Source organism: Bombina bombina, chromosome 5 (assembly GCF_027579735.1).
Source record: "Bombina bombina isolate aBomBom1 chromosome 5, aBomBom1.pri, whole genome shotgun sequence".
Classification (NCBI taxonomy): Eukaryota; Metazoa; Chordata; class Amphibia; order Anura; family Bombinatoridae; genus Bombina; species Bombina bombina.
Window position 1 is genome coordinate 72,191,309 of NC_069503.1, and position 25,584 is coordinate 72,216,892.

General features: G+C 40.3%; 1 protein-coding gene across 1 annotated transcript in view; it reads right to left on the minus strand.

Moving 5' to 3' along the window:
• Window positions 1–12,305: 12,305 nt before the first annotated feature.
• Window positions 12,306–25,584, minus strand: part of LOC128659896 (gastrula zinc finger protein XlCGF26.1-like) — a 56,837-nt gene continuing 43,558 nt past the window's right edge. Inside the window, exon 6 of the mRNA XM_053713483.1 lies at window positions 12,306–15,357. Coding sequence (XP_053569458.1) covers window positions 13,646–15,357 — 1,712 coding nt within the window. The 3' untranslated portion in view covers window positions 12,306–13,645. The remainder of the gene's footprint in view (window positions 15,358–25,584) is intronic.

The window sequence follows — 25,584 nt, forward strand, 5'->3', positions numbered from 1 at the left end:
TTATTTTTTCCCCCTTTATTCCCTTTTTTTTTTTTTTTTTCCTCTCTCCTTCACCTCCCCCTCCCCCTACAGATAAACCTTGAAGACACAAAAGAATAGAAAAACTTAGAATAATATTGTGGAATGTGTGAGGGATCTCTACTCCCATTAAACGAAAAACCATATTGACGCAATTAAGGAAATTTCAGACGGTTATAGGGTTAATTCAACAAACATATCTTAATTCAGAGGAATCTTGCAAACTTAGAGCCTCATGGGTCAGTGAAGTATTCTACTCGCCTAGTGTTGGCAGAAAAAGGGGAGTGGCCATTTTAATTGGGAAAAGGGCTCAGCTTGAGGTGGTTCACTGTGAGCCTGATCCGGAGGGAAGATTTGTTCTGCTAAAAGTAAGAATCGCCCAGGAAATCTATACGATTTGTAATATTTATGGGCCTAATACTTTTGACCCAGAGTTCTGGAATAGAATACAATCTAAACTTCTTCTGTACAGCCAGGGACATTTAATTATGGGAGGCGATTTTAATATGGCCCCGCAGTGCCCGCTAGACAGGCTTCGAGAAGCCATGACACAGAAAAAACAGAAAAAGGATAATTTAGAAGCCAAAATGCTTAAGAAAATAAAGCAAAACTTAGCACTTCATGACATTTGGAGAAGTCAGAACCCGGATATTCAGGAATTTACTTGTCTCTCAAAAGCGCACAAAACTCTCTCTCAAATAGACCTATTCCTTATAGACGAGCGCCTAGGATCTTCAAGGGTACAAGCAGGAATTACTCCCATACTACTATCAGACCATAGCCCTATCACATTGGCTATTCAGCTTAAACAACCGAGACTCAAATCTTTGCGTTTCTATTTCCCATATTACTTAGCAACAGATATGAAGTTTAAAACCCGTCTTAGATCTAAGTTTGAGGAATTTTTACAGTTTAACTCTGATTACATTGAACGCCCAGAATTGTTCTGGGGAGCTGCTAAAGCAGTGCTCAGAGGTGAAACTCTGGCTTATAATATAGCACTCACCAAGAAATTTAAGCTAAGGGAAAAAGAAATATATAAAGCATTAACCAATGCATATAATAAATTTATGCTCCACAAAAATGCCCTAAACTGGGATAAGTATGTGCAAGCTAAAGAAGTCCGGGATACATTTATTCTGATTAAGCAAACACAGAAAGAATTAAAAATTCAGGCCAAACTGTACAGATTTGGGAACAAATCTGGAAGGATGTTGGCCAGATTGGTTAATAACGAAAAAAAGCAATCTTACATCGAAGAACTCCTGGATAAGGGTGTGCGAATATCAAACCCCGATAAAATTGCAGATGCACTCCTGAAATATTATCAAGATGTATACTCATGCAAGGGCTATGATCATGATGAATCTGCAGAGTTTTGGAATAAGATCATAAGCCCCTCGGTAACAGACGATTGTATTAGTAATCTCAATACCCCTATATCAGCACAAGAAGTAGCTGAGGCAATCTCTAGACTCCCCATTAATAAGGCAGCAGGTCTGGACGGACTACCTAATGAATTTTATAAGATACTTTCTTCAGAAATCTCCCCTTATTTAACAAATTTATATAATGATTATTATATTAATGGTAAATCAGTAACAGCTTCATTCTCATCTTCTTATACGACCTTAATATTAAAGGGAGGAAAGGATCCGCGGCTCAAAGAATCTTATAGGCCAATAGCTTTACTCAATTCAGACTACAAGATTCTAACTTCTATTTTAGCATCCAGGCTACAGCTAATCCTACCAAAAGTGATCCACACGGACCAAGCTGGCTTCTTAAATAGACGAAATTCCTCGGCTAAAATTAGAGAGGTATTAGTCACGCTGGAATATTTTGAAAAAACCCTGCGGACAGGAGAGGGGAGAGAGGAGATACCTGGTATACCGGATATGGCTATTCTTTCCATTGACGCAGAAAAAGCGTTTGACTCTGTCACCTTCAAACATCTTAATACATCTTTGCTGAAATTCGGCATTAAGGGTAAATTCCCTGAATTTGTAGAGAATCTCTATAAATGCTCAGCCACAAGTTTGATAGTCAATGGAGCTGTATCACCACCAATAACCTTGGAAAGAGGAACTCGCCAGGGTTGCCCTCTCTCCCCACTCTTGTTTGATGTGGCCATTGAGCCCTTGGCAATTATGATAAGACAAAGCTTGGAGGGAATAAAGATCTCAAATCATGAGATGAAAACTGGTCTATATGCAGACGATGTTCTGCTGTACTTATCAAATACTAAAATTAACATCCCAAAGCTCATGCAGATAATTGATCATTTTGGTACCTTTGCAGGATACAAAATAAACGCATCCAAATCAGAAATCTACTGGATTTGTAGGAATAGTGACTCATGTATAGATAATCCATTCAAAAGAGTAATAGACTCATTTAAATATTTAGGGATAAATATCCCGACGAACTCTGACAATTTATATGAACTCAATATACCTCCAATTATCAGACAAATCAAGGAAAAACTCAGAACTTGGCAAAGCTTACAACTTTCAATTTCGGGACGAGTAGCACTGTTTAAAATGGCCCTCCTCCCGAAACTTTTATATATACTTCAGAATGTCCCAGTTATTCTTTTTGAAAAGGATGTACGGTTGATCAACAGTTTAATTAGTCAATTTCTCTGGCAGGGGAAAAAAGCACGAATATCTCTTAACAAGCTCTCTCTTTCATGCGAGCTGGGAGGTCTGGCACTCCCAGATATTAGGGCATACAACCTTAGCTTCTTGGCACGTATAGCGACTGGCTGGATTTTGTCTAAAGACTACATTTTAAATAGTCATCTTGAAATTAATATTTGTGACCCCTACCTCCCCTTAGCACTACTACACTCCACTCCTAAAGAGGTACCTCCAGAACTTAAAAAGCTTAAAACTATCTCCAATCCTATCAAGGCATGGTGGAAAATATCAAAGCTCCTCTCTATTAACCCTAAGGTTACGAACTACCTTCCCCTGATAGGGAACCCAAAATTCCAACCTGGACTACATTCTGAGGTTTTCAACAGATGGTATAACTCCGGATTAAATAAAATGATCTTATTGATAGATAATGACAGAAAATCTATTAAAACATTTGAAAAACTAAAAGGGGGAATTTAACTTACCGAATAAAGATTTCTTTGCCTATTTGCAGATAAGGCATTTTCTTTCTGAAATTACTAGAGAGGAAGGTTGGTGTTGGAAGCCAGGTAAACTTGAAAATTGGATCACACTTATGAATGCTGATCGGATGTCTATTTCTGTGTGCTATCATCTTTTGGGTGTCAATAGGGGTAACTTAAATCTGGCAAGACTTGCCTCAACATGGGCCTCACTGTCAGAGCAGAACAGGGTGAATTCAAAAACTCTGCAATATTCCATAAATAAAGTGGCAAAGATAACTCTCTCTGCCACATGGCGGGAACCACACATTAAAATGCTTCACAGAGCATATTTTACTACGGAAAAGGGCCACAGGGTACATAACTCAGGCTTTGACAAATGTCCTAAATGCTCACTCCCAGCAGCTGACATTGAACACATGTTTTGGTTTTGTCCAAAAGTGAGAAACACCTGGCGTAAGTTAGAATACTGGCTGAATAGGGTACTGAAAATTCCCCCAGTAACCCTTACCCTATATCAGATCATATTATGTACTGATAATTTATATAAGCGTCACCCTAATGACAAGCTTATCTCCATCTCTATCTTAGCTACTAGATATTTGATTTGTAAAAAATGGAAAATGCGCTCTGTACCCAGTGTGTCTGAAATTAAGAATTGTTTGAAAAAACAATGTTTATTAGAACAGAAGGATACAGACATAGATAATGAAGAAGACATAAGGAATTTTTTTAATAAATGGGCAGTATATATTAAGTCACTCTCTGAAAATGAAAGAGAATATATGATTTTTCCTTTTCAAAATTCAGAACTGATTCTGTTAGGTATCTGGTAGATGGGGTGGTGGGGGACATGAGAGAGAGATAGTTTCTTCTACCTGTTTTTTTTTTTCTCCCTTTTTGTTTGATTGTCTATGTGTTTTGTTTTGTTGGTCTTCCTACCAAAAAAAAGAAAAAACCCAACATAAGGTGATTTAAGGTATTAGTGTTTGTTTTTCGGACTTTAAGAAAAGTAATCTCTTCTTGGAGAAGACTAAGGGCTAGATGCCATCAAATATAATCTGCTTTTTTTCTTTTCTTCTTGTTTATTGGGCTGAAATTGTGTGAACCCTTAGATGATGATAACTCTTTTTTGTTGTTCTTTTTTTGATGTGAGCCAAGTCCGTATTATTGTATACCATTACTTTTTGTTGGTTAATAAAGAATAAATTAAAAAAAAAAAAAAGAGCACGGCAGGAAGTTAGAAGTTTTGACAACCTGACTTCTGTCAGAAAAATCTTCATTTCTACTGAATCTATCAGAGTTCCTAGGAAGGAAACTCTTGTGAGAGGGGAGAGAGAGAACTCTTTTCTTCGTTCACCTTCCACCCGTGAGACCTCAGGAATGCCAGAACAATGTCCGTATGGGACTTGGCGATTTGAAAGGTCGGCGCCTGTATCAGAATGTCGTCTAGGTAAGGAGCCACCGCTATGCCTCGTGGCCTTAGAACCGCCAGTAGGGATCCTAGAACCTTCGTAAAGATTCTTGGTGCTGTGGCTAACCCGAAGGGAAGAGCCACAAACTGGTAATGCCTGTCTAGGAAGGCAAACCTGAGAAACCGATGATGATCTCTGTGTATCGGAATGTGGAGATAAGCATCCTTTAGATCCACGGTAGTCATATATTGACCCTCCTGGATCATAGGTAGGATGGTTCGAATAGTCTCCATCTTGAAGGATGGGATCCTGAGAAATTTGTTTAGGATCTTGAGATCCAAGATTGGTCTGAAAGTTCCCTCTTTTTTGGGAACTATGAACAGATTTGAATAGAATCCCTGCCCCTGTTCCTCCCTTGGAACTGGGTGGATCACTCCCATGACCAGAAGGTCTTGAACACAACGTAAGAATGCCTCTCTCTTTATCTGGTTTGCAGATAATTGTGAGAGATAAAATCTCCCCTTTGGAGGCGAGGCTTTGAAATCCAGAAGATATCCCTGGGAAACAATCTCCAGAGCCCAGGGATCCTGGACGTCTCTTGCCCAAGCCTGGGCAAAGAGAGAAAGTCTGCCCCCAACTAGATCCTGTCCCGGATCGGGGGCTACTCCTTCATGCTGTCTTAGAGGCAGCAGCAGGTTTTTTGGCCTGCTTTCCCTTGTTCCAAGCCTGATTAGGTCTCCAGACTGGTTTGGACTGGGCAAAATTTCCTTCTTGTTTTGCAGCAGAGGAAGTTGAAGCTGCGCCACTCTTGAAGTTTCGAAAGGAAAGAAAATTGGTCTGTTTGGTCCTTGATTTGTTGGACCTATCCTGGGGAAGGGCCTACGCGCCTGAATGGCAAAACCTGAATTCTTAGCCGTTAGCTTTGTTAAATGAAAAACGGCGTCAGAAATAAATGAATTGGCTAATTTAAGAGCTCTAAGCCTGTCTAGGATATCATCCAACGGGGTCTCCACCTGTAGAGCCTCTTCAAGAGACTCAAACAAGAAAGCCGCTGCAGCAGTGACTGGGGCAATACAAGAGGCTGGAGAATAAAACCTTGTTGTATAAAGATTTTCTTAAGGAAACCCTCTAGTTTCTTATCCATTGGATCTAGGAAAGCACAACTGTCCTCGATGGGGATAGTTGTATGCTTAGCTAGGGTAGAGACTGCTCCCTCCACCTTAGGGACCGTCTGCCACGAGTCCCGTGTAGCGGCATCTATAGGAAACATCTTTTTAAAAGCAGGAGGGGGAGAGAACGGTACACCTGGTCTATCCCATTCCTTCGTAATAATTTCTGAAAACCTCTTAGGGATTGGAAAAACATCAGTGTAAACAGGCACTGCAAAGTATTTGTCCATTTTACACAACTTCTCTGGGACTACAATGGTGTCACAGTCATCCAGAGTCGCTAAAACCTCCCTGAGCAACACGCGGAGGTGTTCAAGTTTAAATTTAAATGCTGTCATTTCAGAGTCAGACTGAAGTAACGCCTTCCCTGAATCAGAAATGTCACCCACAGATAGAAGCTCTCCTGCTTCGGCTTCTGTACATTGTGAGGGTATATCAGACACAGATACTAAAGCGTCAGAAAGCTCTGTATTTATTCTAGCCCCAGAGCTGTCTCGCTTTCCTTGTAACCCTGGCAGTTTGGACAATACCTCTGTGAGAGTATGATTCATAACTGCCGCCATGCCCTGTAAAGTAAACGCATTGGACGCGCCAGATGTACTTGGCGTCACTTGAGCGGGAGTTATAGGTTCTGACACATGGGGAGAGTTAGATGGCATAATCTCCCTTTTGTCAGTCTGAGAAACCTCTGGTGATAAATCTTTAAAAGCCATAATATGGTCTTTATAACTTATAGAAAGGTCAGTACATTTGGTACACATTCTAATAGGGGGTTCCACAATGGCTTCTAAACATAATGAACAAGGAGTTTCCTCTATGTCAGACATGTTTAACAGACTAGTAATGAGACCAGCAAGCTTGGAAAACACTTTAATAAATGTGAAAAAGCAAAAACGGTATTGTGCCTTTAAGAGAAAAAAACTACCACATAAACTGCAAAACAGTGTTAAAAAGTAGTAAACTCTACGAAATTTTTACAGTGTATATAAGGGACTAAAGCAGCATTGCACCCACTTGCAAATGGATGATTAACCCCTTAGGCCCAAAAACGGATTAGAAAAACGGTAAAACCGTTAAAAAACAGTCAAACACACTGCCACAGCTTTACTGTGGCTCCTACCTGCCCTTAAACACGATTTTTGCAGGAAAGAACCCCTCTATTGTGGTCCTAGATGCCAGAGGACTCCTTTAGGGAAGCTGGATGTCTCGGTCTGTATAACAACTGCGCATAAAGTGCGTGAAAATAGGCCCCTCCCACCATGCACTCAAAGTCAGAGGGCCTTAAAAAACTACTCCTAGGAGTAAAATAACAGCCATGTGGAAAACTAGGCCCCAAATAAAGATTTATCACCCTCAGAGAAAAAACGTTTTTTCTGTTAAGTTATGCAAACGTTTTAACACTAAGTACTATGAGAGTTAACATAAAAATTACCCTTATCTTGTAAGCATGATCCCAGTCGCTGTTAAATCACTGTATCAGGCTTACCTCAAATATATCAGGTACTGTGAGCATTTTCTAGACCTTATCATCTCTCTAGAAAAAAATATACTGAACATACCTCAAATCAGGTGATTTGCCAACCGTCCCCCCAACTGAAGTTTTCTTTCCATACTCTTCAGTTATGTGTGAGAACAGGAATGGACCTTAGTTACAAACCGCTAAGATCATCAACCTCCAGGCAGATTCTTCTTCCAATTTCTGCCTGAGAGTACAGTACAACGCCGGTACCGTTTAAAAATAACAAACTTTTGATTGAAGGTAAAACTACACTATGTCACCACATATCTCTTGATACTTCCTTTCTTGTCGAGAGCTGCAAGAGAATGACTGGGGGTGGCAGTTAGGGGAGGAGCTATATAGACAGCTCTGCTGTGGGTGTCCTCTTGCAGCTTCCTGTTGGGAAGGAGAATATCCCACAAGTAATGGATGAACCCGTGGACTGGATACACCTTTACAAGAGAAATAGTTGGGGAAACCCAAATCTTGCCAGAGTTTCTTTCATATAAAGCCAGTCGACCAGCTCAAAGGCTTTCTCAGCGTCAAGTGATAGAGTAACACATGATTAGCCGAGTAGGCTGGCTTCAAGGAAAACTTTAAGCAACCTTCTGGTATTACCAAGGTGAAACCTACCTGGTCAGGGTCAATTAAGTGGGGGATGATCTTGTTCAAACAATTTGCTAAGACCTTGGCATATACCTTAGTATCTACAGTTGCCGGACAGATAGCTCAGCATGCCAAGGCACTGTGGCTGAGCTCTGTAACAACCCAAGTGTTGCAGGTTCGATCCCCGGCGAGGTCCACTCAGCCTTTAATCCTTCCGAGGTCAATAAAATGAGCAGTGCCTTGAGACCCTAGCTGGTGATTAGCCGCGCTTTACAAGTACCCAATACATAGAATACAATACATACATTCATTCAACAAGGAAATAGGCTTAAAGTTAGGGCAACTGTCTGGTGACTTGCCAGGTTTTGGGAGAGTGATGATTGTGGCCTGTAAAAATTATTCTGGGAAAAATCCTATATGACCTGCCTTATCAAATACTCTCAATAGGATGGGGAAGATATGGTCTATAAAGGACTTATAAAATAGGGGGGTAAAGCCACTCGGTCCTGGAGCCTTCCGGGCCATTAGCTTCAAGACCGCTGAGGTAATTTCCCCCAAGGCAAAAGGGGCCTCCACCCTGTCTATCTGCTCCTGCGATAGGCGTGGGAGATTTAAGTTGGACAGAAACGATTGTATAGATTCGCTATTAGGCTTAGTGTGGGGTTGGGTTGAATGCAAATTATATAATTGGGTGTTGTAACTAGCAAATTCCTCTCCTATGTCTTTAGTGTTGTAGATCTTGGTTTCTCCTTTAATCAAAAATGGAATTCTAGAGTGGGCCATACGGTTTCTTAATATCTTAGCTAAAAGGAAATCCGGTCTATTACCTTTATAATAAAATAAGCGTCTATTGGCTCGTAAGCAATCTTGAACTTTTTGATTTTCCAATAGTTTAATAGAATTTCTAGTGGAATCAATTAGAGGTATTAAGGACGGGTCTAGAGAGGCCATATGTTGGGAAAACAAGGGATCTAAGGGAACAAGCTATTGATGCTGCTGTTCGTTCCTGGCAGACTGCTTCTCATTCTGTTTTGCATATGTAAATATGACCCTGGGGATAGTCTCCCTAAGGGTGATGGGGGAAACCAGACGTGGACTCCTTGCCCAATGTGCTTAGAGGGATATGGCTGCACCTCACTGACGAGGCCCAAAGGAGGCCGAAACGATCGTCTGGGGTTGTCATGTTCCTTGTTCAGAGGAGAATTGCCTGGTATTTCGGGGCTGGACTGACCATGTCGGCGGGAGCAGACTGATATACTACAGGAAAGTTTTCCTCTGTGGAAAGCACAATTGGGCAGAAAGAAGCTACTACCAGGTGGCAACCGGGCCATAGAACAAGCTATTGATGCTGCTGTTCGTTCCTGGCAGACTGCTTCTCATTCTGTTTTTCTATGCAGTTGAGCCAGAGATGCTGCAGAACTCTAGCGGGTTTGACTTTGTATATAAAAAAAAGACCCCTAAGAAAGACTCTAAAGAGCCCCATAGACAAACGTCATCAACTGCACCGGTATCATTATGTTGCAAAAAGTGGAAAATTTCCTCAGAAATATTGTCCTTGAGACCTGGAATAGAAAGAAGAGAGACTAGCAGGCGCCAAGGGTGTCTAGGTCGTGGGGTCTGGGATAACAGCACCTGGATGGTGATAGGAGAATGATCCGACTATGTACAGCTGCCAATTTGCGCATTCAAAATTTGGTCTAAGAGCCAGTAACTACAAAAAAGAAATCAATTCTAGAGTATGAATTATGTACCGGGGAAAAAAACGTGAAGTCCCTATCTGCGGAGTGAAGGGACCACCATTCATCAAAAAGATCTGCCTGAGCTAGGAGGGGAAAAAATTGTTGGGAAGTGGTAAATAGCGCTTTATCCAAAGTACGTCCCTGAGGGATACGTTTGTCAATATTGGGATCCAGAACCATGTTGAAGTCTCCCGCTATCAATAGCGAACCTTGCTTGACAGTGTGTAATTTAGTGAGAAATTTCCTCAGGTGCCGAATTTGCTTTGTATTGGGGCTATAATAGGATGCCAGGGTATACAATGAGCAATCTAATTTGCAAATTAGGATCAAAAAGCATCCTTGTGGGTCACCCAAATCTGCTCATAGGGGACGTCTTTATGGATTAAGATAGCCACTCCCCTTGCCTTTTTAGTATAGGACACTATTTGAACAATTAGGTATAAGGGAGACTTATAAAGTAAAGGCTGATTCTCCACCCAATGGGTCTACTGTAGAAAGACCACCTTGGCCTGCAAAAAAGTTAAGGAATGGAGAAAGAAGCTCCTTTTTGTAGGGGAATTAAGGCCCCTAACATTTTGGGAAAAACATATGATGACCATTTTCTTGGGGAGAAAAAAAAAATAAAAAGGGGAAAGGAGGGGTAGGAAGGTAGAAAAGACTGAGGGGGAGGAAGGGGGAAGGAAAAAAGCTAGGTGGAAGGAGAGGGCAGTAGCAAGAGGGATCTAGGGAGGAGTGTCCAATGAATCATGAAAGTTTAATTTGGACTATCCCTTTAAATAATCTAAAGAGCTTTAGATATTCAACACCATAATGTCCATCCTCAGAGTGTTTGTTTTACAATTACTTATATTTTTCTATGTAAATCTGATAACTTTATTTTCCCTCTCACATGCTGTACATAGGTACAGTTATCTGTTGTACAGAAGTGGTTCATATCTGCGTATTAGCGCTTGGGAACTTCATATCCTGTATAATAAAAGGCCAAGTATGTTTGTCCAAAGCTGTCATGCGCAGTGGAGACTGCGCAAGGACAAACATTCCTGGCCTTTACCCGCAGCGTGAAACAGCTTCAGGAAGCTCCAGCACTCTCAGCTGTTATGTTACAGCCGAGAGTTGGAGCTCCTGAAGCTTCAGGCATCTGCCACATTTGGAGCCAGAGCGCGATCGGTGCTCTGCCCCCATATGAGGGCAGATGCCTGATCGTTACAGTTGGTGACACTGTGCGTTACCGCCAATACCTATCTTCTGCTGGTGCCGGCGGGAGGTGTAGGCGGGAGGCGGGTGGCGGGTGGAGGGGGAGGGATTGGGAGGGCCCTATGCTACAAAAATAAGGGATAGGGAGGGATGGGGCAGCTACACTACAGAAAACGGGTTTGGGGGTGCGGGGATACTAAATGGTGATCACAGGAGGGTGGGAGGTGGTAGGACCACTAAACTACAGAAAAAAAAAATATATAAAAAATAATTTAAAAAAAAGGTGGCAGCAATTGTTAGTGGGGGGAGGGTTAGAGAGCTGTTTGAGGGGGGATCAGGGAGGTTGGAGGGTTAGGGGATCTACACTGCAGAAAAATATAGATAGAGGGATAGGGATTAGGGATAGAGGAATAAATGGATAGGGATAGAGTGATAGGGATAAATGGATAGAGGGATAGGGATATAAGGATAGGGATAGAGGGATAGGTATATTTCTTTCCTTTAACATTTTGTCCCATGTACATGGGGGCTTTTACACTAGTTATTCCTATAATCCTGTAGAGATTTTTTTCCACTATATTTTTATACAAAAATTGATATACAAAGATGCTTTACATTTATCCTTCAATTAATAATATTATTTATAAATAAAACAGAATATCTATATCTAAGCAAACACTTACAGATATAGTATATATAGTGATTGTAATACTAAATCTCTTTTTCTATGGACTAAAACGGGGAAGTACGTAAGGAAAGGAAAGTATTCATAGCAACTTGACATTATATACACCTTATAGTAGGATATAACTCCTGGATAAAAAAGAAGCCACTGCTGGACAGATATGTGATGCTGCTATGTGCACTTTTAGTTTTCAGGACAAAAAAATACACAATTTTCAGACTTAAAGGGACAGTCAAGTCCAAAAAAACCTTTCATGATTCAAATAAAGAATGTAATTTTAAACAACTTTCCAATTTACTTTTATCACAAATTTTGCTTTGTTCTCTTGGTATTCTAAGTTGAAAGCTAAACCTAGGAGGCTCATATGCTAATTTCTTAGACCTTGAAGGCCGCCTCTGCATTTTACAGTTTTTCATCACTAGAGGGTGTTAGTTCATGTGTTTCATATAGATAACATTGAGCTCATGCACGTGACAAGGTAATTACAGAGGTAAAAAGAATAATCCTAGGTGAACTCAGGAGCGTGCATGTGTCTTCAGACAGCAGAGTTTGCAAGAACATTTATAGTATTGTTTAACATAGTTACAAACACTGCTGCACAGAGTTCTAAATACACGTGCATGCCCCTAAGCTGATGTAGTATTAGCTTCCTAGGTTTACTCTATAACAAAGGATACTAAAAGAACAAAGCAAATTAGATAATAGAAGTAAATTGAAAAGTTGGGTAAAATTGCTGCTCTATCTGAATTATCAGCGTTTAACTTTCACTGTCAGTTTTGACTTCTGTCTTTCATGTTTTCCTAATTATTCTGTGATATTGGGTTTTTAAATTATACAAAAAACACAAAATACTAGTCTGGATTACAATCACTTTTTATTTGCATGAAAAAACATTGTATATCATTATATAGTAAACAGCAGCATTACATGATATATGCACACAATGGTATAAATATACCTAATGTTATGGTATAACCCTTATATCGAGGGTTAATACCAGATGAAAGATGCCCTGAATACGGGATCAGCAACACACAAACCCAGTTAATTCCCCCCAAACACGAGACCAAGCTCCATCTTGAGGGTAAAACAGAAGAATGTGTTTTATTGAGGGCTATATGCCCAGTATTTATGCAGGTCTCCCACCTGGTTAAACAATTAAACACAAGAAAACAATTGGAGTCCTTCTTGGCACCTGGCAGTCTGAACTCTGGAGGTGATTAAACAAGGTGAACGCTTATCACCTAAACTTAATTACAGTAAGCAATAGCTGATGCCAGGAAACCTATCTTCAGAAAATAGTTTCTCAAAACTGAACAAAGTTAACCGTTCCAGTACTGACAAAGGGGTCTGTCACACCTAACACTTGTGCTCTTGATAGAAAGGGATTTATCAGACATATAATGTTCCCTTTATATATACAGTATGTGCTATTATCAGTTATTGTGGCTTCTAACTAACATGAAAACATCTAACAGACATAATATCAAGTTACAGAACATGACATACATATTACATACCCAGTATACATGTAGGTTATAGTAGCCATTTAAATTAAACTGATTATGATAACGTATGTACCGGTTACTGATATTGTGTCTCATGAAATAAAATCAGTTTCCCCTCAGTAATTCCTCTGGTATATAACATGTACAATGCTAAGCATCTATTGCTATAAGAAAAGGTTTATCCACATGATGTGCACATTAAATATATCTCCCAGATGTCAATCATTTGAGACTGATGTCCTTGTTTATATAATTCTCTAACACTCTATTCATATAAAGACTCTTTATTCTGTAAATGTAATTATTTTCTCCCCTATGTAAATCAAACGTACAACTAACAGTGACATATTAATAAACAACACTGGGTGTGCTTTGGGGGTGAATGGTTGTGTAAACTGCTCAGTATGATGACAGATTTGTATATTCCTGTGTGGTGTTTGGATTCTATCACATTTATATGAGAGAAACTGAGCTGCACATATATAGAGGAACAAAGGACAGCAGGAGAGCACTTCCAATCTGGGGCTTTTATAACTGGGATTTATAAAGTATTATTTACAATTGGATCCTTTTTGATGCTTCTATTTAGAGAGTTTGTCCTTTTTAGGATAATTGTAAAAAGGTTTACACTGTGTATATAAAGTTTATTTGTGTGTAAATATTTGGTGTTTTGTGATAACCGATTTTAATTAAAACCTTTTTTCCACTTTATAAACATGTGAAAGGTTTCTTGCCTTGTGAATCCTTTCATGACTTTTCAGATGACTCTTTTGTGCAAAACTTTTTCCACACTCTGTACATGGGAAAGGCTTTTCTGCTGTGTGAATCCATTCATGATTTTTCAGATGATTCCTTTGTGTAAAACTTTTTCCACACTCTGTACACGTGAAAGGTTTTTCTCCTGTGTGAATCCTTTCATGGTTTTTCAGATTACTCTTTACTGTAAAACTTTTTCCACACTCTGTACATGTGAAAGGATTTTGCCCTGTGTGAATCATTTCATGCTTTTTCAGACTACCCTTTTCTGTAAAACCTTTTCCACACTCTGTACACGTGAAAGGTTTTTCTCCTGTGTGAATCCTTTCATGCTTTTTCAGATTACTCTTTACTGTAAAACTTTTTCCACACACTGTACATGTGAAAGGATTTTGCCCTGTGTGACTCATTTCATGAGTTTTTAGCTCATTCTTTTGTGTAAAACTTTTTCCACACTCTGTACATGTGAAAGGCTTTTCTCCTGTGTGAATCCTTTCATGCTTTTTCAGACTACCCTTTTCTGTAAAACCTTTTCCACACTCTGTACACGTGAAAGGTTTTTCTCCTGTGTGAATCCTTTCATGGTTTTTCAGATTACTCTTTACTGTAAAACTTTTTCCACACTCTGTACATGTGAAAGGATTTTCTCCTGTGTGAATCATTTCATGCTTTTTCAGACTAGCCTTTGCTGTAAAACCTATTCCACACTCTGTACACGTGAAAGGTTTTTCTCCTGTGTGAATCCTTTCATGTCTTTTCAGATTACTTTTTACTGTAAAACCTTTTCCACACTCTGTACACGTGAAAGGTTTTTCTCCTGTGTGAATCCTTTCATGGTTTTTCAGCTTACTCTTTACTGTAAAACCTTTTCCACACTCTGTACACGTGAAAGGTTTTTCTCCTGTGTGACTCATTTCATGAGTTTTCAGCTCACTCTTTTGTGTAAAACTTTTTCCACACTCTGTACATGTGAAAGGCTTTTCTCCTGTGTGAATCCTTTCATGACTTTTCAGCTTACTCTTTACTGTAAAACCTTTTCCACACTCTGTACACGTGAAAGGTTTTTCTCCTGTGTGACTCATTTCATGAGTTTTCAGCTCACTCTTTTGTGTAAAACTTTGTCCACACTCTGTACATGTTAAAGATTTTTCTCCTGTGTGAATCTTTTTATGACTTTTCAGATGATCCATTTGTGTAAAACATTTGCCGCATTCAGTACATGTTTGTGGTTTCTCACCTGTGTGAATTTTGCAATGTTCTAGTAGATGAGACTTCCATCTAAAGCTTTTCTCACATTCTGTACATTTGAAAGGTTTCTCCTTTGTATGAATCATTTTGCTTGACTGTAGACTTTTCCCTTCTTTAATATGTTTTGAAAACTCGATAAATGTGTGTGGTTTATCCTCAGGGATAATAATTTCACTAGATAAGGCATAAATGTTGTCCTCTTGTTTGATGACTAAATTGCTCTCTGTACATAATGATTGCTGCCCAGTTCCTGCCAAATCACCTTCGCCTTTAAACATCTGCTGTGATATCCCCAATGTTTGTGAATAGTCATTGGTGTCTAAAACTATTGGAGTTTGCGGTATCATTCTGATGCTTCCTGAAGTGAAGGATGGATATGAACTATTGACGTGTTTGTCTACATAAAAAGAAATGGAATAAAGAAAAAACATAATTTATGTAAGAACTTACCTGATAAATTCATTTCTTTCATATTAGCAAGAGTCCATGAGCTAGTGACGTATGGGATATACATTCCTACCAGGAGGGGCAAAGTTTCCCAAACCTCAAAATGCCTACAAATACACCCCTCACCACACCCACAAATCAGTTTAACGAATAGCCAAGAAGTGGGGTGATAAAAAAGTGTGAAAGCATAAAAAATAAGGAATAGGAATAATTGTGCTTTATACAAAAAAATCATAACCACCACAAAAAAGGGTGGGCCTCATGGACTCTTGCTAATATGAAAGAAATTAATTTATCAGGTAAGTTCTTACATAAATTATGTTTTCTTTCATGTAATTAGCAAGAGTCCATGAGCTAGTGACGTATGGGATAATAAATACCCAAGATGTGGAGCTTCCACGCAAGAGTCACTAGAGAGGGAGGGATAAAATAAAGACAGCCAATTCCGCTGAAAAAATAATCCACACCCCAAAATAAAGTTTAAATCTTATAATGAAAAAAACTGAAATTATAAGCAGAAGAATCAAACTGAAACAGCTGCCTGAAGTACTTTTCTACCAAAAACTGCTTCAGAAGAAGAAAACACATCAAAATGGTAGAATTTAGTAAAAGTATGCAAAGAAGACCAAGTGGCTGCTTTGCAAATCTGATCAACCGAAGCTTCATTCCTAAACGCCCAGGAAGTAGAAACTGACCTAGAAGAATGAGCTGTAATCCTTTGAGGCGGAGTTTTACCCGACTCGACATAAGCATGATGAATCAAAGATTTTAACCAAGATGCCAAAGAAATGGCAGAGGCCTTCTGACCTTTCCTAGAACCGGAAAAGATAACAAATAGACTAGAAGTCTTTCGGAAATCCTTAGTAGCTTCAACATAATATTTCAAAGCTCTAACTACATCCAAAGAATGCAACGATCTTTCCTTAGAATTCTTAGGATTAGGACATAATGAAGGAACCACAATTTCTCTACTAATGTTGTTAGAGTTCACAACTTTAGGTAAAAATTTTAATGAAGTTCGCAACACCGCCTTATCCTGATGAAAAATCAGAAAAGGAGATTCACAAGAAAGAGCAGATAACTCTGAAACTCTTCTAGCAGAAGAGATGGCCAAAAGGAACAGTACTTTCCAAGAAAGTAATTTAATGTCCAGAGAATGCATAGGTTCAAACGGAGGAGCTTGTAAAGCCCCCAGAACCAAATTCAAACTCCAAGGAGGAGAGATTGACTTAATGACAGGTTTAATACGAACCAAAGCCTGAACAAAACAATGAATATCAGGAAGATTAGCAATCTTTCTGTGAAACAACACAGAAAGAGCAGAAATTTGTCCTTTCAAAGAACTTGCAGACAAACCTTTATCAAGACCATCCTGAAGAAATTGTAAAATTCTAGGAATTCTAAAAGAATGCCAGGAAAAATGATGAGAAGAGCACCAAGAGATGTAAGTCTTCCAGACTCGATAATATATCTTCCTAGAAACAGTTTACGAGCCTGTAACATAGTATTAATTACGGAGTCAGAGAAACCTCTATGACTGAGAATCAAGCGTTCAATCTCCATACCTTCAAATTTAAGGATTTGAGATCCTGATGGAAAAAAGGACCTTGCGATAGAAGGTCTGGTCTTAACGGAAGAGTCCATGGTTGGCAAGTAGCCATCTGAACAAGATCCGCATACCAAAACCTGTGAGGCCATGCTGGTGCCACCAGCAGAACAAACGAACGCTCCTTTAGAATCTTGGAAATCACTCTTGGAAGAAGAACTAGAGGCGGAAAGATATAGGCAGGATGATACTTCCAAGGAAGAGACAATGCATCCACTGCTTCCGCCTGAGGATCCCTGGATCTGGACAGATACCTGGGAAGCTTCTTGTTTAGATGAGAAGCCATCAGATCTATTTCTGGAAGTCCCCAGAATTGAACAATCTGAAGAAATACTTCTGGGTGAAGAGACCATTCGCCCGGATGTAATGTTTGGCGACTGAGATAATCCGCTTCCCAATTGTCTATACCTGGAATGTGAACCGCAGAAATTAGACAGGAGCTGGATTCCGCCCATACAAGTATTCGAGATACTTCTTTCATAGCCAGAGGACTGTGAGTCCCTCCTTGATGATTGACATATGCCACGGTTGTGACATTGTCCGTCTGAAAACAAATGAACGACTCTCTCTTTAGAAGAGGCCACGACTGAAGAGCTCTGAAAATCGCACGGAGTTCCAAAATGTTGATTGGTAATCTCGCCTCCTGAGATTCCCAAACCCCCTGTGCTGTCAGAGACCCCCATACAGCTCCCCAACCTGTCAGACTTGCATCTGTTGAGATCACAGTCCAGGTTGGAGGAAAAAAAGAAGCCCCCTGAACTAAACGATGGTGGTCTGTCCACCACGTCAGAGAGTGTCGTACATTCGGTTTTAAAGATATTAATTGTGATATCTTTGTATAATCCCTGCACCACTGGTTCAGCATACAGAGCTGAAGAGGTCGCATGTGAAAACGAGCAAAGGGGATCGCGTCCGATGCAGCAGTCATAAGACCTAGAATTTCCATGCATAAGGCTACCGAAGGGAATGATTGAGACTGAAGGTTTCTACAAGCTGAAACCAATTTCAGACGTCTCTTGTCCGTTAACGACAGAGTCATGGACACTGAATCTATCTGGAAACCTAAAAAGGTTACCCTTGTCTGAGGAATCAACGAACTCTTTGGTAAATTGATCCTCCAACCATGTTCTTGAAGAAACGATACAAGTCGATTTGTATGAGATTCTGCTAAATGTGAAGACTGAGCAAGTACCAAGATATCGTCCAAATAAGGAAATACCACAATACCCTGTTCTCTGATTACAGATAGTAGGGCACCGAGAACCTTTGAAAAAATCATTGGAGCTGTTGCTAGGCCAAACGGCAGAGCCACAAACTGGTAATGCTTGTCTAGAAAAGAGAATCTCAGAAACTGAAAGTGATCTGGATGAATCGGAATATGCAGATATGCATCTTGTAAATCTATTGTGGACATATAATGCCCTTGCTGAACAAAAGGCAGAATAGTCCTTATAGTTACCATTTTGAATGTTGGTATTCTTACATAACGATTCAATATTTTTAAATCCAGTACTGGTCTGAAGGAATTCTCCTTCTTTGGTACAATGAATAGATTTGAGTAATACCCCAGACCTTGATCCAGAACTGGAACTGGCACAATTACTCCAGCCAACTCTAGATCTGAAACACATTTCAGAAACGCTTGAGCCTTCACTGGATTTATTGGAACGCGAGAAAGAAAAAATCTTCTTGCAGGAGGCCTTATCTTGAAACCTATTCTGTACCCTTGAGAAACAATGTTCTGAATCCAAAGACTGTGAATCGAATTGATCCAAATTTCTTTGAAAAATCGTAATCTGCCCCCTACCAGCTGCGCTGGAATGAGGGCCGCACCTTCATGTGGACTTGGGAGCTGGCTTTGGCTTTCTAAAAGGCTTGGATTTATTCCAGACTGGAGATGGTTTCCAAACTGATACCGTTCCTGTAGGGGAAGGATCAGGCTTTTGTTCCTTATTGTGACGAAAGGAACGAAAACGATTAGCAGCCCTATATTTACCTTTGGATTTTTTATCCTGTGGTAAAAAAGTTCCTTTCCCCCCAGTAACAGTTGAAATAATAGAATCCAACTGTAAACCAAACAATTTATTACCTTGGAAAGAAATGGAAAGCAAAGTTGACTTAGAAGACATATCAGCATTCCAAGTTTTAAGCCATAAAGCTCTTCTAGCTAAAATAGCTAAAGACATATACCTGACATCAACCCTAATGATGTCAAAGATGGCATCACAAATAAAGTTATTAGCATGTTGAAGAAGATTAACAATGCTATGAGTATTATGATCTGTTACTTGTTGTGCTAAAGCCTCCAACCAGAAAGTTGAAGCTGCAGCAACATCCGCCAAAGATATAGCAGGCCTAAGAAGATTACCTGAACATAAATAAGCTTTTCTTAGAAAGGATTCAATTTTCCTATCTAAAGGATCCTTAAAGGAAGTACTATCTGCTGTAGGAATAGTAGTACGTTTAGCAAGAGTAGAGATAGCCCCATCAACCTTAGGGATTTTGTCCCAAAACTCTAATCTGTCAGATGGCACAGGATATAATTTCTTAAACCGTTTAGAAGGAGTAAATGAATTACCCAGATTATTCCATTCCCTGGAAATTACTTCAGAAATAGCATCAGGGATGGGAAAAACCTCCGGAATAACTACAGGAGGTTTAAAAACCGTATTTAAACGTTTAGATTTAGTATCAAGAGGACCAGATTCCTCTATTTCTAATGCAATTAAGACTTCTTTAAGTAAAGAACGAATAAATTCCATTTTAAATAAATATGAATATTTATCAGTGTCAATCTCTGAAACAGAATCCTCTGAACCAGACAAATCATCATCAGAAACAGAATCAGAATGATGATGTTCATTTAAAAATTCATCTGGAAAAACAGAATTTATGCTTACCTGATAAATTACTTTCTCCAACGGTGTGTCCGGTCCACGGCGTCATCCTTACTTGTGGGAATATTCTCTTCCCCAACAGGAAATGGCAAAGAGCCCAGCAAAGCTGGTCACATGATCCCTCCTAGGCTCCGCCTACCTCAGTCATTCGACCGACGTAAAGGAGGAATATGCATAGGAGAAATCATATGATACCGTGGTGACTGTAGTTAGAGAAAATAATTCATCAGACCTGATTAAAAAACCAGGGCGGGCCGTGGACCGGACACACCGTTGGAGAAAGTAATTTATCAGGTAAGCATAAATTCTGTTTTCTCCAACATAGGTGTGTCCGGTCCACGGCGTCATCCTTACTTGTGGGAACCAATACCAAAGCTTTAGGACACGGATGAAGGGAGGGAGCAAATCAGGTCACCTAAATGGAAGGCACCACGGCTTGCAAAACCTTTCTCCCAAAAATAGCCTCTGAAGAAGCAAAAGTATCAAATTTGTAAAATTTGGCAAAAGTGTGCAGTGAAGACCAAGTCGCTGCCTTACATATCTGGTCAACAGAAGCCTCGTTCTTGAAGGCCCATGTGGAAGCCACAGCCCTAGTGGAATGAGCTGTGATTCTTTCAGGAGGCTGCCGTCCGGCAGTCTCATAAGCCAATCGGATGATGCTTTTAAGCCAAAAGGAAAGAGAGGTAGAAGTTGCTTTTTGACCTCTCCTTTTACCAGAATAAACAACAAACAAAGAAGATGTTTGTCTGAAATCCTTTGTAGCCTCTAAATAGAATTTTAGAGCACGAACTACATCCAAATTGTGTAACAAACGTTCCTTCTTTGAAACTGGATTCGGACACAAAGAAGGCACAACTATCTCCTGGTTAATATTTTTGTTAGAAACAACCTTCGGAAGAAAACCAGGCTTAGTACGCAAAACCACCTTATCTGCATGGAACACCAGATAAGGAGGAGAACACTGCAGAGCAGATAACTCTGAAACTCTTCTAGCAGAAGAAATTGCAACCAAAAACAAAACTTTCCAAGATAGTAACTTAATATCTACAGAATGTAAGGGTTCAAATGGAACCCCTTGAAGAACTGAAAGAACTAAATTTAGACTCCAAGGAGGAGTCAAAGGTCTGTAAACAGGCTTGATTCTAACCAGAGCCTGAACAAAGGCTTGAACATCTGGCACAGCTGCCAGCTTTTTGTGAAGTAAAACAGAAAAAGCAGAGATCTGTCCCTTCAGAGAACTTGCAGATAATCCTTTCTCCAAACCTTCTTGTAGAAAGGATAGAATCTTAGGAATTTTTATCTTGTTCCATGGGAATCCTTTAGATTCACACCAACAGATATATTTTTTCCATATTTTATGGTAAATTTTCCTAGTTACAGGCTTTCTAGCCTGAATAAGAGTATCTATGACAGAATCTGAAAACCCACGCTTTGATAAAATCAAGCGTTCAATCTCCAAGCAGTCAGTTGGAGGGAAACCAGATTCGGATGTTCGAATGGACCTTGAACAAGAAGGTCCTGTCTCAAAGGTAGCTTCCATGGTGGAGCCGATGACATATTCACCAGGTCTGCGTACCAAGTCCTGCGTGGCCACGCAGGAGCTATCAAGATCACCGAAGCCCTCTCCTGATTGATCCTGGCTACCAGCCTGGGAATGAGAGGAAACGGTGGGAATACATAAGCTAGGTTGAAGGTCCAAGGCGCTACTAGTGCATCCACTAGAGTCGCCTTGGGATCCCTGGACCTGGACCCGTAACAAGGAACCTTGAAGTTCTGACGAGAGGCCATCAGATCCATGTCTGGAATGCCCCATAATTGAGTTATTTGGGCAAAGATTTCCGGATGGAGTTCCCACTCCCCCGGATGGAAGGTCTGACGACTCAGAAAATCCGCTTCCCAATTTTCCACTCCTGGGATGTGGATTGCAGACAAGTGGCAGGAGTGATCCTCCGCCCATTGAATTATCTTGGTCACTTCCTCCATCGCCAGGGAACTCCTTGTTCCCCCCTGATGGTTGATATACGCAACAGTCGTCATGTTGTCTGATTGAAACCTTATGAATTTGGCCTTTGTTAGATGAGGCCAAGCTTTGAGAGCATTGAATATCGCTCTCAGTTCCAGAATGTTTATCGGGAGAAGAGATTCTTCCCGAGACCATAGACCCTGAGCTTTCAGGGGTTCCCAGACCGCGCCCCAGCCCACCAGGCTGGCGTCGGTCGTGACAATCACCCACTCCGGTCTGCGGAAGCTCATTCCCTGTGACAGGTTGTCCAGGGTCAGCCACCAACGGAGTGAATCTCTGGTCTTTTGATCTACTTGAATCGTCGGAGACAAGTCTGTATAATCCCCATTCCACTGTCTGAGCATGCACAGTTGTAATGGTCTTAGATGAATTCGTGCAAAAGGAACTATGTCCATTGCCGCAACCATCAAACCTATTACTTCCATGCACTGCGCTATGGAAGGAAGAAGAACAGAATGAAGTACTTGACAAGAGCTTAGAAGTTTTGATTTTCTGACCTCTGTCAGAAAAATCTTAATTTCTAAGGAATCTATTATTGTTCCCAAGAAGGGAACTCTTGTTGACGGAGACAGAGAACTTTTTTCTATGTTCACTTTCCACCCGTGAGATCTGAGAAAGGCTAGGACAATGTCCGTATGAGCCTTTGCTTTTGACAGAGACGACGCTTGAATCAGGATGTCGTCCAAGTAAGGTACTACTGCAATGCCCCTTGGTCTTAGCACCGCTAGAAGGGACCCTAGTACCTTTGTGAAAATCCTTGGAGCAGTGGCTAATCCGAATGGAAGTGCCACAAACTGGTAATGCTTGTCCAGAAAGGCAAACCTTAGGAACCGATGATGTTCCTTGTGGATAGGAATATGCAGGTACGCATCCTTTAAATCCACCGTGGTCATGAATTGACCTTCCTGGATGGTAGGAAGAATCGTTCGAATGGTTTCCATTTTGAACGATGGAACTCTGAGAAATTTGTTTAGAATCTTGAGATCTAAAATTGGTCTGAATGTTCCCTCTTTTTTGGGAACTATGAACAGGTTGGAGTAAAACCCCATCCCTTGTTCTCCTAATGGAACTGGATGAATCACTCCCATTCTTAACAGGTCTTCTACATAATGTAAGAATGCCTGTCTTTTTATATGGTTTGAAGATAATTGAGACCTGTGGAACCTTCCCCTTGGGGGTAGTTCCTTGAATTCCAGGAGATAACCTTGAGAAACTATTTCTAGCGCCCAAGGATCCTGAACATCTCTTGCCCAAGCCTGAGCAAAGAGAGAGAGTCTGCCCCCCACCAGATCCGGTCCCGGATCGGGGGCCAACACTTCATGCTGTTTTGGTAGCAGTGGCAGGTTTCTTGGCCTGCTTACCCTTGTTCCAGCCTTGCATCGGTCTCCAGGCTGGTTTGGTTTGAGAAGTATTACCCTCTTGCTTAGAGGGTGTAGAATTTGAGGCTGGTCCGTTTCTGCGAAAGGGACGAAAATTTGTCTTATTTTTAGCCTTAAAAGACCTATCCTGAGGAAGGGCGTGGCCCTTTCCCCCAGTGATGTCTGAAATAATCTCTTTCAAGTCAGGGCCAAACAGTGTTTTACCCTTGAAAGGGATGTTAAGCAATTTGGTCTTGGAGGACACATCCGCTGACCAAGACTTTAGCCAAAGCGCTCTGCGCGCCACAATAGCAAAAAACGTTTTAAAATAAAACCGTTACTGTCACTTTAAATTTTAAACAGAACACACTTTATTACTGAATATGTGAAAAAGTATGAAGGAATTGTTCAAAATTCACCAAAATTTCACCACAGTGTCTTAAAGGCTTAAAAGTATTGCACACCAAATTTGAAAGCTTTAACCCTTAAAATAACGGAATCGGAGCCGTTTTTACAATTAACCCCTATACAGTCCCAGGTATCTGCTTTGCTGAGACCCAACCAAGCCCAGAGGGGAATACGATACCAAATGACGCCTTCAATAAGCTTTTTCAGTGGTTCTTAGCTCCTCACACATGCATCTGCATGCCTTGCTCTCCAAAAACAACTGCGCATTAGTGGCGCGAAAATGAGGCTCTGCCTATGACTAGAAAAGGCCCCCAGTGAAAAAGGTGTCCAATACAGTGCCTGCCGTTTTTTTTAAAACAATCCCCAAGATTATAAGAACTATTAAATGTTATAATCCACCAAATATGCTTAGAAAGTAATCGTTTTAGCCCAAAAATATGTCTACCAGTCTTTAAAGCCCTTATGAAGCCCTTTATTCTTGTACTAAACTAAGAAAATGGCTTACCGGTTCCCCTAGGGAAAATGACAGCCTTCCAGCATTACAAAGTCTTGTTAGAAATGTGGCCAGTCATACCTCAAGCAGCAAAGTCTGCCCACTGTTTCCCCCAACTGAAGTTACTTCATCTCAACAGTCCTGTGTGGAAACAGCCATCGATTTTAGTAACGGTTGCTAAAATCATCTTCCTCTTACAAACAGAAATCTTCATCTCTTTTCTGTTTCAGAGTAAATAGTACATACCAGCACTATTTTAAAATAACAAACTCTTGATTGAAGGATAAAAACTACATTTAAACACCAAAAAACTCTTAACCATCTCCGTGGAGATGTTGCCTGTGCAACGGCAAAGAGAATGACTGGGGTAGGCGGAGCCTAGGAGGGATCATGTGACCAGCTTTGCTGGGCTCTTTGCCATTTCCTGTTGGGGAAGAGAATATTCCCACAAGTAAGGATGACGCCGTGGACCGGACACACCTATGTTGGAGAAATGAGAAGTTTTAAAAGACCTTTTACGTTTACTGGAAGGAGGAATAACAGACATAGCCTTCCTAATAGATTTAGAAACAAAATCTCTTATATTAACAGGAACACCCTGAGTATTAGATGTTGACTGAACAGCAACAGGTAATGGAACATTACTAAAGGAAATATTATCTGCATTAGCAAGTTTATCATGACATTCAACACAAACAACAGCCGGAGGGACAGTTACCACAAGTACAGCAAATACACTTAACTTTGGTAGATCCAGCATTAGGCAGCGATTTTCCAGAAGTAGCTTCTGATTCAGGGTCAATCTGAGACATCTTGCAATATGTAATAGAAAAAACAACATATAAAGCAAAATTTATCAAATTCCTAAAATGACAGTTTCAGGAATGGGAAAAAATGCCAATGAACAAGCTTCTAGCAACCAGAAGCAAATAAACAACTAGACTTAAATAATGTGGAGACAATAATGACGCCCATATTTTTTAGCGCCAAAAAAGACGCCCACATTATTTGGCGCCTAAATGCTTTTGGCGCCAAAAATGACGCCACATCCGGTGACGCCGACATTTTTGGCGCGAAAAACGTCAAAAACATGACGCAACTTCCGGCGACAAGTATGACGCCGGAAATGACAAAGAAAATTTTTGCGCCAAAAAAGTCCGCGCCAAGAATGACGCAATAAAATGAAGCATTTTCAGCCCCCGCGAGCCTAACAGCCCACAGGAAAAAAAGTCAATTTTAAGGTAAGAAAAAATGTTTAATTCATATGCATTATCCCAATAATGAAACTGACTGTCTGAAATAAGGAATATTGAACATCCTGAATCAAGGCAAATAAATGTTTAAACACATATATTTAGAACTTTATATAAAAGTGCCCAACCATAGCTTAGA